Source organism: Uloborus diversus, chromosome 2 (assembly GCF_026930045.1).
Source record: "Uloborus diversus isolate 005 chromosome 2, Udiv.v.3.1, whole genome shotgun sequence".
Classification (NCBI taxonomy): domain Eukaryota; kingdom Metazoa; phylum Arthropoda; class Arachnida; order Araneae; family Uloboridae; genus Uloborus; species Uloborus diversus.
The window spans coordinates 20,875,032-20,889,333 of NC_072732.1; the positions used below are offsets into that span (position 1 = coordinate 20,875,032).

General features: G+C 31.9%; 1 protein-coding gene across 1 annotated transcript in view; it reads left to right on the forward strand.

Moving 5' to 3' along the window:
- Window positions 1-7,453: 7,453 nt before the first annotated feature.
- LOC129217771 (peroxisomal acyl-coenzyme A oxidase 1-like) overlaps window positions 7,454-14,302 on the forward strand; it is a gene marked incomplete at its 5' end in the record, with an annotated part of 35,297 nt that continues 28,448 nt past the window's right edge. Inside the window, 2 exon segments of the mRNA XM_054852115.1 lie at window positions 7,454-7,598; window positions 13,196-13,365. Of these exon segments, the coding sequence (XP_054708090.1) occupies window positions 7,454-7,598; window positions 13,196-13,365 (315 nt within the window).

Consider the following 14,302-nt stretch of genomic DNA (forward strand, 5'->3'; position numbering starts at 1 on the left):
CTGCGGTTGATCTTACTTTTATTTGATCTCATTTCATTGCAAGGAAAAAAGTAATGATTGTTCGTCATGCAAACTTGATATGATTCATGACACACATTAGATATTTTTTAATTTTATATACATCGTTCATCAAATTGTATCTCTCAAAAAATTTAAAAGCTTTCGTTGTAGTTTTAATTTAATAAAATGTTTCATGCGTTGCTAATAATTGAAAAATAAATAAAACAGCAATGTTTTCTATTCATTTGAGAAATTAATGTAACTGTGATTCGCAATTCCAAGTAGCCAAGAAATATTTCGAAAATAATGGGCACTTTTAACAGGGTTCGCCGATATATATCATGTTATATATCCGATATTTATTTTGAAATTGTCATATTTTGATATTTTCGATATTTATTTTTTCATCAACGGTATTTTCATTATAAAAATTATATTTATCATAGTAATATTGTTCATTTATTATTTAAAATAACTAAAAAGTTGTGTGCTATATTTTTTATGTTATGTTAATTATGTAATGTAATATTCCTTTATTATTTTATATTCATACAATTATTAGCAATGTAACAATTTTGATATAGATTAAAAGTGCCAAATTAAATGTTGGTCAAAAAAGAAAGAAAATGTCTTATGACTGTTCACCAGGGTTGGCAAGTTTCTGCCAAGGTGGTTAAAACCACTGGTAGAAATCGGTTAAAACCGGCATGGCAAAACCCCCTTTCTGCCACATTTGTGGCAGAAAGTGGCAAAAACTCAAAAAATGACATAAAAGAAATCTTTGATAACCAATAGGAATTTAGCACAGGAAAATAATGAAATGTTAGCCAAAGCACAATTTATTTACAATATCATTAAAAATCAAAAATTATGTTTTTTGCCCTCTGCAGCTGTCTTTAAGAAAAGGTGAACTGAAAATATAAATGATTTCTTAATTTAATATGAATAGAGGAGAAATAACAGAATCCTCTCGCAACAGAAGAACTAGATGGCAATGCCATAAAGGATACAGCAAAGATTCATGAAACTTTCATCAATTGTATATATTTTTTAAATAAAATGATCTACTATGTAGTAACTGGGGTGGTTTTAAAATTTGACTGGAAAAATAAGTTTTGGGAAATAGGATCATTTTTTTTTGTAAAACTGTGATATTAGGTATAAAATTGAGGTTACTATCGGCAAGTAAAATTCTGGCATTTTCTTCTTGAGCAAATGATAATTTTAATCCCAAGCATTTTAGATGACACGTATAAGCTAGCAAATAACAACCAGTAACTGCCTGTTTAAATCTGTATGTCAATTCTTTTTCTTAAGTGCCCTTACGATTTTCGTACTTTAGGTTAATACAAATGTTACGAGCATCTGCAGTTAAGCAGTTCTCTTTCTGATCAAACTAAATCAAGGGCAATGAGTTTTTTTTTTTATAATGATGAAATAGAATTACATTTTTTAGTTTACTTAAACAAACATCATTTTGTAATTACTTGAATTAATAAAGATGCTTTTTAGTTTTTGCCAGTTTCTGCCGGTTTTTACCAGTTATAACCAGTTTCTGCCACCGGCAGGGCAGAAACCAGTTTCTGCCGGCAGAAAGCCAACCCTGCTGTTCACCGATTAATGCTAGGGGCCGCAGGGCCCCTAACAATTGTGACACTTGCGACATTGTAAATCCACCACTGTATGCAAACGATATTAATGTATGAATGCACATCTAATATTACAGTTACTTGTTTTAAGCTGCAGAGAAAATTCATCAAAAAAAAAAAAAAAAAATGAGAAGAGTGTATGAAGACAGTTTAATGAATGATTGTGGTGTTCCTGAATGATATCAAAAGTTCAAAGATAGCCAAACTAATTCTCAAGTAGAAGGGGATCAAAGGCAAATGTCTCTCACTACAGACAGCATTGTTTAAAGAGTTCACCAGTGGTTAAGAAATATCTATGCATATTTTTTCTCACTGAATCACATAACCGTGTAAAAGTAGCTTTCAGAAGAGAAATGAGTCAAACAGCTAATGCTAAATTAACTCCATTAAAATTGATAAAAATGAAAAATGAGATATTAGGTTAATAATGAACGAAACCTTAATTTTAAGTCTATATGTTGTTTTAATAGTAATACAAGACCTATACAAAACCCTCATAAGACCGATCATTTTATACGGTAGTGAGACATGGGCAATTAATAAAACAGACTTCTCATTTTTGAAAGAAAGATCCTTCGGGCAATTTTTGGAGCAGTAAAAGAAAATGACACTTGGGGAAGTTTATATAACTTTGAAGTATACCGTAAATACAGACAACCCAACACCTTAAGAGTAATTAAAGCCAATAGAATCAGATGGCTGGGGCACGTATATAGGCGTGCAGATCTGGATCCGATTAAAAAGCTAACTTTTTCGAAGATTGAGGGTACAAGGAGAAGGGGCAGACCAGCAACAAGGTGGCTGGATAGTGTTGAGAAGGACCTTAAAATTTTGGGAGTGAACAGGTGGAGAAACCTGGCAACGTGTCGTACCGCCTGGAGGAAGCAGACGGAGAAAGCCTTGGCCTGCACCAGGCTGTTGTGCTGATGAAGAAGAAGTTATACAAGAAAATAAGGAGTAGTTTGAGGATGCATTTACTATTTTGAAGACTTTAGTTGGTACTTATTGAAAATATCGGATATTTTCGAAAATAACATGATATTTTCGAACCCTGAGTTATGTTCAAAGAATTCAGTTTGGAGAATTGAAGCTATTACATTCAAGCTACGTGTTTTTATTTTTGAATATTGAACAATTTCCCATAGCAGACTGCTTTAACTGTTATAGCTTAAGTGCCCGCACATATTTTTCTTTTAATCGAACACTTGAAATTCAAAACCAAAACCAGGTGAACCGAGTGCGTTTTTTAAGTGTAATTTTTCGAACGTAGACAGAATGTATCTTTTTCTTTTTTTTCAGCCGAAAGCAGAGGAGTAGAAAATGATTTTGTACTAATGAAGTTCAGACTTAGATAAAATGAAAAGCTTTCTGCGAACACAAATCCTAACTGGAAAATTTTCTGCAAATAACTATTTTGCCTTATTCACGCTTTTATACAAAAATATAAAAAGGGGAGGGGGACTTTATTTTTATTTATTTATTTATTTATTTTAAAACAGCATATAGTTTATGCTTACTTTTCACTAACTGAAGAAAACTGCTTAAACTATTATTTTTTGCTCAATATCAATCACATGATCATTATTATTACTTTCATCAGTGAAAAAGTTCATGTAGATCTGATAAAACATGAGCTACCTGCTTTTTACTTGAAAATTTTATGAAGATATTTGATTTTGTACACAAATCAACAAAACTACTTATTTGTTTGAAATTAAGTATTTCTACAAAAATAAATACTGTATTTTCTGCATGTTATCTGTTAAAAAAGTTTTAAATTTGTGCTCCCCCCCCCCCTCTTTCTACGCCAACGCATTTGAACTCAATTTACAGCGGGAGTGATCGTTCCATAGTCTGTAAAGTTGTTTATTTTATGTAACTTGAATTTTCCCCTTACGCGATCCAGGCTGTGTAAAATAAAAAACTATACAGTCATAGTAGGAGCGGTCTCGACTTGATTTGCAACTGTTGACTCCTTTGTCTTTTAAGTAATTAGCGTACTATAATCGCGATTTCAGGAAGAAATAATTATTTTTTAGATTAATTTTGCATAAGATTTAGAAGAAACAGAAGTAAAATGTGGGGTTTAAAAAAAAAAAATCCTTTTTTTTTTAAATTAACGTTAGTAGTGAAAAATAAATTTCTGCAGAGCCAAAAATTTTCTGCGAATGCCGTTTGCGCCTTCGTCTATATTATGCAAGACTGATGAAGTTGATAATAATTTTAATGTTTTATATCGTATTCGAATAAATAATTAAAGGTTTACTGGGTGAAACTCGTAGTTTCAGTTTGGCGTAGTATTTTTTCATTTGTACAAAAGGTCGAACACTGCTATTAGAAAAATCTACATTTCAGCATGCAATGAAAATGTTTTTCTGCACAAAAAGGATTCCCTTGAGGTAAATCTAATACTTTTTTTATGCTTAGTGGTCTGGACGGAGTCAAAGCTTTAAAAAAAAGGAAGAACACCCTTCGATTAACACTAAACTTATCCGAATGATAACTGTAGCATGCATAAAAGAGTCGAAACACCAAATAGCATTCCCACTGCATTTATTTTATTATGTGCGTTTTCTGTTGTATGTTATGAGTACATGTAATGCGTAATATTAATGTAAAATGGCTATTATGTCGGACAGCCCAAGCTTGCCCGAAGTTCAGATAGTTTATAGCCGAAGGCTCTACAGAAAAAACTTATCAGTTTAACAGAACAAATAAGTCTACTGTGTTTAAACTTTATTTAAAAAAAAAGACACACACAGGTTGATTTAAATTTTTTTTTTCTTGCCGAAAGCGACGCAAATAATTGGAAAATTGTATTAGAACTTTGCTTAAAAAAAAAAAAAATGCATAAGAACTACAGGCTGCATCAAGGTTTTGCAACAGCAAGGGGCGTTTCCGAAAACTTGATTTTTAGACCGTAAGTCTATTTTTTGGCTATTATTAGCCAGCCTGACAAGTTTAAAAATGGGGGGAATTTCTTCAAGAGATAAGAAAGATCTCGCATACTGACAGCAAAATAATCCATTGAAATAATATATAAGATATTGAAGAGAAGTGTTTTTATTTTTCAAAATTTTTACAATTTGTTATCGCAAGCTACTTGAACCGTTATGGCTTAGATGGCAGCATATGTTCATTTAACAGCACGGTTAAAATACAAAATAATTAGAACTAAGTTCTTTTTTAAGCGTAGCTTTTTTCGAATGTAGTAAAAATGTGATAGGCTATTTGTTTTTTTGCAAAAAGAAGAAAAAAATGTATATTTTACCCTTCAAATTGAGGTAGTACTTTTTTTATTTGTACAAAGAGTCAAAAACTCATTAGAAGAATCTATATTTCAATACACGATTTATTATTTTTTTCTGAACAAAAAACAATTCCATTGTAGTCTGAAATCTTAAATCTGATAACTTATATTTTCGCTTACATTATGCTTTAATTTTCTCTTACCGGAGCCGAAGCTTCAAAAAAAAAAGCCTTACAATTAATAATCAATTTAGCTCCATGCTGCATCAAGTTTTCATACCAGGAAGGAGTGTTTCCATCTCATCTATTCTATTCCCTCATATTTGTTATTAAGAGTTCACATACTGCGCGATATTTCACTAATTTTTTTGATGCAGATTGTCTGGACACGGGCCCGAACACTCATTCTCCTGGTTACCAGTTGAAGGCTCTGCCGATCAAGCTATTCAGCTCTGCCTGTTACAGTGCAAGTTAAAGTTATACATTTAACCAAAAACCTCATTATGGTTCTTTAAAACAGGTTTTTTAGACAGAAAAAAACAATTTTTAGACCGTGGGTCTATTTTTCGTCAGTAGCATGCACGATAAGCTTTAAAATAAGGTGTAAATCAAAGAAATCGATCAAGAATTGAGGAAAATCTCGCATAGAAACAAAAAACAGGCTACATAAATAATATATATAAGGATAATCAGGCTATAATGAAGAATTCGCAGTGATTATATTATTTATAAAAACTGGTTATTATTAATACTCTCAATTAATCACATAATAACTGTCGCATGTATACCTGTATATTAAACACACATTTAAAAAGAGAAGTAGTTCAAAAATTGAGAAGTTTGTCCTAGCAATGAAAAGAAATTGTTTTTATAATTGTGTTTTGAGTCATAAATGGAATGCAGCCAATTCCTGCCATCATATTATTGTCTGGAAAGCCATTTATTAGTTATGTCAATTTGCATTTCAATCAAACATTTTAAATTTTACTAAGATAAGTTTTTGAAATGGTAATTGTTAAAAATTTATATAAGGAAAACATTAGCATTAAAAATGAGCTATCTGTAAAATTTTAAACCCAATGGTTTTTCAAGAAGAGTATCTGAGGCTGATTATTCACAAACATTTAAATTCCAGTCAATAATTTTTTTTAATTATGAATTGTTACAATAGAGCATACAGTTGATTTCTTTTAAAGAGATCACATTGGGACGGTACTTTTTAAACTGCTCCTAATTACTGGCTGGCCCGCTTAAGCGAACAAAACCTGTACAGCTTGACCAAACATGCTATACACAAAACATTTAAATTACCTTATTGTTATTGTGAGCCCCATATGTATAGTGAGCAAACAAAGAAAAAAAATTGCTGTTTATAAAATTTTTCCATTAAAAAAATAAAATAAGAAATAAGGTAAATAACCTTTTTACACTTGTTGAACAACGTGTTCAGACCGATAGTTTTAGTTATTCCTTCCACTCAGTAGCAATTCAATAACCAGAAGTAACTAAAAATGTAAGAGTGAAAAAATAAGTGCCAAGAAGTACCAATCAATCATTAAAAATTCCAATGAAATGTAAATTGCGCATTTACAACTAAATTTTTGAAAAAAATTACGTATTATTGAACATGCTTACTGAGCTGAAAAAATTTGAAATTTTACTGAAATTTTGATCTTAGGTAGAACAGTGTCGCCATGCAATAGGAGTTTCGTTAACCATTTTTTCCTGTAAATATTGCCGAGTATTATTGAAAGTTACAAGGAACTATTAATAATTTTTATTGCATTAACTATTACATTCCTTGACCAACTTAAAACTCGCTTCAAGCGAGCGATTTTTAATTTTTTTCCGATTTGTTCTCATGTTTCTTGGTCCAATTAAACAAATTTTTAGTCCCAATAAGCAAATAATATTAAGCTTTGTGTAAAGGGATTTGTTTTGATTCTTTAAGATTTCGTTCGAATAAGCAGTTGGTCGGATTAACCGGTGGTCCAATTAAGCGGATTCCTCTATTAGACATTGTAATTGATAGGTAATTTAAAAAATCATAAATGTTGCTAAATGCAGTGTTCAAAGTTTGGTAGTCTACTGGTTCAAGAGCACTGAAAACTGCTTCAAACCACCATGAAAGAGAATTCAGTATAGTAATCGGGATTAGACGTTGATTGCCATTAATTATGCCAATTTATGTTGTTGTTTTTTTGTTTAAGAGTTTTTTTTATAGTAATTTTTTGCATTTACATTTGGTTAAATTTTTTTTGTTTGCACTCTCAGTTTAAACTTTAAGTGGAAGTCAATTAGCTACGTTATACAGATCGAATCAAAAATGAATATGTAAATAAAATGCTAATACCATGTGTCATGAAATTTCTTTTTTTAGTGGACTAATAATACTGTCTGCGAACTAGTATATCTTCATTCTTACTGGTCAGCAGGACCAGTTACTTTTTTGTACGATTCCTTATAATGGAAGGTTTTAGCTCAATATCTCATTTTTTTATGTGCCTCATTCATGTATGTAGTAATATAGTTTTTTCTTTTTCTTATCCATCCAGAATATTTATTTTATAATGATCCTGAAGTACAAGATGTCAAACCCATTGATTACCTCACTCATTCAGAAATCTATGACGACTCATTACGAAAGTCTCTTCATATCTTCCACAAAGCTATGGAACTGGCTGATCCTCAAGAAATATTGTAAGCTATTTGAACTCCAAATGTTGTATGATAAATGGTTTTTGTTCTCAAATGCTTATAAAAAACGAGATAGTAAAATATGAAAACTTGACGTTATTTGTATACTATGCATAAGCAATATTTTCTGTCAAATATGTGGCATTTTGGGGCTGTTCAAAAATGTCACCCTTTTTACCAGAATTTTTAACCTCCTTTGTCAGAAAGTGTCATGCTTCACTTTATCCTTTCACCTTGTCACATGTCATAATGTTTTTCAGTATATTGCTACAAAATTTTATTATTTCAACCAAAGTATGTGATATCACACTTATAGCATTTTTGCATGCACATTTTCAATGTTCTTTTTAAATTTACATTTTTATTTATTTATGTGTTTATGTTATTTAAGGCAGTTAATTCCTCTTTTTTCTTTTACTTTAATTTTTTCACTGGGTTTGTTTTCTTCTGGAAGAAACTATTTTTTTCCAAGATAGTAGAAGAATCTAGAGAGAGAGAAAAAAAAAGACAAACTGGATTAAAAAATAAAAAAAAGTACTTGTGTGGATAAAATAATGTATTAATATGTTTAAATTCTGATTTTTTTTCATTTATACTAAATGTAAAAAAAAACCACTTCAGCATGTGTGTATTGGTTTTTTAATTGTGTATATGTTTTTAAACCCACTCAGATTTTTTTCAGGTTTTGTTGGCAGGGTTGAAAACCCTACTATTAACAATATGTTTTGTTTGTAATGTGCCTGCAATAATAAAAAATCAAAATATACTAACAAAATAAAATGCTGTGTTAAATTTAAGAAGTATAGCCAGGGGTGCCCACCCCTTTAAGGACAAGGGTGCACCCCCTAAATGTCGTAAAGACCCCCCTTAAATCAAGAGCTCCCCTCCCAAAAAAGTGAAAAATAATCATCAAAACACCCCCCCCCCAAATAAAAATTTCAATGGCACCATGGTGGCCCCCTAGGTGGAAACCTCTGGTATAGCTATACTTGTTTGCAAAGTTACTTGGTAACGCGTGGAAGTAAAGTCGAGTTAACAGATAAAACGTCACATACTATCCTACTAGTTATCTTTGTGGGGTTAGAAGAAGTGGCCCCTGAAGCTGTAATTTTTTTGAGCAATCACGATTGCTTATTGTTCTCACTTGACTGTTTTGATGTGCTATCATTTTATTTTCTCGCCAGCACCCTCTGTAGCATCACCGTCGACCGGTTCCTCATGATGTTGCTCCTATAGCGAAAGCCGTCTCCAGGTTGCGTCCATATGCTACACACGCATACATAAACAACTACACACGCACACAAATACATACACCTACACACACACGCACACAAATACATATACCTACACACACACGCACACAAATACATACACCTACACACACATACACTCACATGCACACAAATACATACACCTACACACACAAACATATACACACACTCAAACACATACATACACACACATACATACATACAGACACCTACACATCACACACACCTACACACAATTACCCACACACTTATCACACTCATGCCTACACACAGACACAAAGACATATGCCTACACACACATACACATTCCCCACCACACACAAACACTTATACACACAACTACCTACACACTCATACCTGCACACAGACACAAACACACATGCCCACATACACATCCCCCCTACACACAAACACCCCACACACACATAAACACACATGCATAGTTACACACACACACACACACACACTCGTGATTGCGGAAAACATAATTTGAGTTCAAGAGGTCAAAATTCAAATTATTTTCTTTTTTTTTGGTGGAATTGGGTTGTATTCATGGTTTTTAACATTTGTGATTCTATTAAGTCTTCCAAAAAATTTGCGATGTGGCTTCAAAAATCGAGGCGGATGGCCACCACAATTTTTCCCCTTTCAATTCAAAGTTGCATTCTCATGAAATACGATGAGAGAAGTTCATTTATTTAGAATTTTTAGTTGCTACTTTTGTGGAAAAGATCAAACCTCCCTGTAAAAAATCATTTTTCAATCAATTATTAATTTTTAACTTGGAAATGTGAGAGGGCTAGGCCCCTTAACATATGAAAGCGGTTGCCCCCTTGTACGAGCCGTCTGTGCTACCTGCTTTAGGAATAGGAGGAGATCTCTACCTGTCTAAGCTGGTAGTGTCTGGTGCATTTGCCTCAACTGGATTAATTTGCTTCACACGTAAATTTAAAGTATTTAAAGATTGACAGAAATGATGTTAAAAACAGGTTAAGTATGCGTCGGTTTTACTAACTAATACGATTTCAAAAGGGGAGAGCGTATTTTAGCCCGAATATCACTAGGAACTATTTCTTTTGCTTGGCCTCAACCAACTTCTCCACTGCCAAGTAAGCTTGCAGTCAAGTATAGTGATACAACAAATATTTAGCCGAGGCCAAATATCAAACTAACTACCAAACGGCACGACCTTGAGGATCACAGATTTGGACAAAATTCTAGATATAGGTCAATTCCCTCTAGATATGATCCCAAGTATAGTGGTTTGACTGCATAGGCCCTATTTCGACTGCAACGGGGGTCCAAAGTTGATAATTTGGGCCTAGAAATGCTAATGGAGTTTCCTTTAAAGTTTAAAATTACCATTTTTATTGCTTTTTCTGCTATTGTACTGCATTATGAGCCATGCTTACCTTTGAATTAATTACATTGAATACTAATTTTTAATAAGCTGTTCTTAAATTCAACTTGGCTACTTCTTTTAATTTCAATAACTTGAATGCTAAAATAACATAGTTATAAGATATTTATCGTTTGCAAATGAAATAGTTTGCACATGGCACAAAAAAAAAAAAAAAAAAAAAAAAAAACAAGATTGTTTTGATTTTTCAATTAGCTTAGATAATGCTCATAAATAAATACGTGTTCCCCCTTATACTCAATTTACCAAAAAAAAAATTGCCAAAGGTGTTGGGAGATCGAACATAGTGTCGAATTTTGAAATTCCAGTCGAAACGCTATTGCAAATCTGGGGCCTAACTAGCAACTTTGGGCCCAAAGGACTTTGGACTTTTGGAGAAAAACTAGGGCCTATGCAGTCAAACCACTTTGCCTGCACTCATATGTAGTGGGAATGGACCTATAGCTAGAACTTTGTTCAAATCCGTGACCCTCAAGCTGGTGCCGTTTGGTCGTAAGTATTCGGCCTTGGCCGAATACTGTACAAAAAATTTATTATATTTTCACTTATTGAAAGTTTTATACAGCTTTACTTATATTTGTCATACCTAATGGGCAATTTAGGTTGTTGTCCTGTCCAGTGGAATAGTGCGGTAGAATCAAACTGGTCCAAAATTTAGATGAAATCTTGTTATGCTTTACTGCATTTTTAAGGGTTTTCAGTAATGAATGGCTGATAAAAATGTCTGTACTATAAATCTGAGCAATCTATTAACACATAAGAATAAATTTATACACAATTTTTGGATAAAGCCGTTTTTTTTTCTGTCATATTAAGAAGGTTGATACTTATTTTGTCTTATGAAAATAATCCTAATACATAAAAAGGTAGATGAAATACAAGCATAAATCATGCATGAAGCAATAATTAGTTCACAAAATAAATGTATAAAAATTGAATAATATTTTTTTTCCCACTCATATATTTTTTCTTTATTATGAGAGTTTAAAATGCAAAAATATTCATTAATGTTATGATATATTCAAAAACATTCTTTTTAATGTTTACATTTGTTTAAATCATAACAGCAAAAAAATGTTTATAATGTAGAAAAGAAATATTCAGCATTTTTAGTAGAAAAGCTCTCTTTTTTCTTTTAACTTTTTCCACAAAAGTGTAAATAAGTGTTCTACTTTTGGTAAATGTAGTTTAACATTTTGATCTTAATCATTTTTTTAATCTTTAATACTGTATATTGACACATTAAGCATACAAAATTATGGTTTAAATGTAACCTATGTTTTGCTTTTCGATAAAAATATGTTAACTATTCGGCAACTGAATTGCAGAATACTCAGCCTTGTCTTTGCCCAAATAAAAAGTACTAGCACTACCCGCACGGTGATATCTGTGATAAGAAGTTAAAAGAAGTCCGTTGAACACCCCTTCCCCCCACCTTTTCACATGAAATGAGAATTTTTCTTCAACTAAAATGCGTTGGCACCTTTTCAAAAGACCTTTTAAAGTCTCTTTGGAATTTAAAACTAGGTATGACAAAGCACATAAAAATATTAACAGTAGCTTTACAAGCAACGACAAAATTAAAAATTAAAAAAAATCCAGACTGAGTCGCAACTGTAGAATCAAGAGGAAAAATTGAAAATCCCTTTAAAAGACTTATACTACTAAAAATCAGTTACAAGTATTTTATTTGTTAACAAATAGAAACTGGCAATAGATAAATATTTTAAATCATTGCTTTTAATTTTCTTGTTTTTTTTTTTTTGTCAAAATCGGTCCTTCCGTTTAGGCGCTAGAGTGCCACAGACAGATACTCAGACATGTCAAACTTATAACCACCTTCCTTTGTGTGTCGTGAGTTAATAAAATTTAAAAGTTTAAAAAACCTCGTCTGAGTCGAAACTGTAGAATCAAGAGGAAAAAATTGAAAATCCTTTTAAAAGCGATCAAAAAAAAAAAAGTTTGTCACGGTTGTATCATACATTCTCACAGTTAAACGGTTTCAAGAGTACAGAAATTTCTTGATTAACCCCTTAACAATCGGATAATTTTCAAGAAAATCATAGGTCATAAAAGTGCCTATTTTTTTTATTTAAGAAAATGATATAAAAATAAGTTTATGAACAACAAGTGCATTCATTTTTTCATTTTCAATATTTTTTAGATTGAAATTTTAAAACAAGCCCAAGGAAGCAGCAAAAATTTAAGAAATACGTCTTTTATACATTAAAAAATAATTTTATTAATATTTTGTGTAATAAAAGTAAAGATAAGTAAATTTTTCTTGTGTGGTAAATTTCAAAGCTTGAGATACAGAGGACAACGTCACAATCTGGTAAGCTAGAACCAAATTTCCTTTCTTCATCTCTGCAATTACAGTTAAAATCTGCAATTACATTTAAAATGGACTGGTGTTGCCATCTAGTGTATAAAGAGAGAAATAAAATGTATTCCAGGCAAAATAAATGAATTGGTTTTAATAGTTTCGTCGCGTTAATATTGCACACCCCAGCGCTATCACGGGAGTGAGAAATGGATTTCGAAACCCCAGCACGGCATAGACACGGGAGCGAGCAGGAAGGGGTTAAATCATTATTTTTTATATAAATTGTTTAATATTTGGTTTTTGACTTGCATATTTTTTATATTTCCTTGGCTTTTTAGTTTTGCTGCATTGTGCATGTATGTGCTTTTGGTGTGATCTTTTCACTATTTTTCACTTTTATTATTATTATATATATATATACACATACAGTAAAACCTGTAAAGTTGACTACAACTTATTCCTTTAACATGAAAAAATATTTTTGTTCTCTCAGTTTCATGTTGAATGTTTTTCAGTGTGTTTATTTTTCAAAAATAAAATAAATTATGTATGTGTTTGAAGTTAATTTTTATTTATTATTTAGATCAATAGCTGATGCAATTTTGCAAGAGGCTTCTCCATTGACTGTACATTTTGTCATGTTTATACCTGCTCTAATGGGATTGGCAACTGAAGAACAGCAAGCAAAATGGCTTCCAGATGCACTGGAAATGAAAATAATTGGCTCATATGCTCAGACTGAACTTGGTCATGGTAAGGAGGATTGATTCATTAGTCATAAAATCTTTTTTAACACTAAAAGAATACTAAAAGAACTTAACTTTTTTACTGGTAAGACTCATTTTAGAAGAATGATGAAACATAAAAATGGGCCACAAAGAACGCTATCTACTGCAATTTAGGGTTAATCCACTGGATTTAGTGTTAAAATTTCAACTGTCAAAATATCACCAAACAGGCAATATCTTCGTTCAAATGTAAAGGCAATTTTCACGTATAATCTGCACCTCATTTTTTAGCAGATAATCAGCGGGCAACTTTCTAGTGCTTGAATAATCACTAAAACTTTTAAAGATAACATTGATAACACTTATCGTATTTTCCTGCGTATAATCCACTGATTATCTGCTAAAAAAGGCAAAGTTTATGAGGTGCAGATTATACGCAGCAGCGGATTATCTGTGATTTCTCTCCCCCTCCCCCCCTTAACACCAACGCATTGAACCTCAATATTTTTACAGTAGGATTCACCAATCGAGACCGTATGCCGATTGAATGTTGTTTATTTTACGAAGCATGCAATGTTCTTCTTCGCTGCCTGCCTGTATGTTGGTTATTTTAGTTATTTTATGTTGCTTGAATGTTCCTCTTGGGGATTGTTTGCTCTTTTGTCTTGACTCTTTGTTTTTCAAGTAGAGTACTATAATCAAGATTTCAAGAAGAAATCATTATATTTTAGATTATATTTCAGATTAATTTTGATTATGCCTTCAAAGTAATTACTTTTTCACGTTTTTAGTCTAGTTGCTCAAATGGTATGTTAAATTCAAACTTTATCATTTTACATTGTATTATCCGCGGATTATACAAAGCTTTTTTTTCTTCAGGCCAATTTTAGGACCTGCAGATTATAGGCTGCCCGCGGATAATACGCAGGAAAATACGGTTTTTGCCTTCCTGGCGTTTCAAA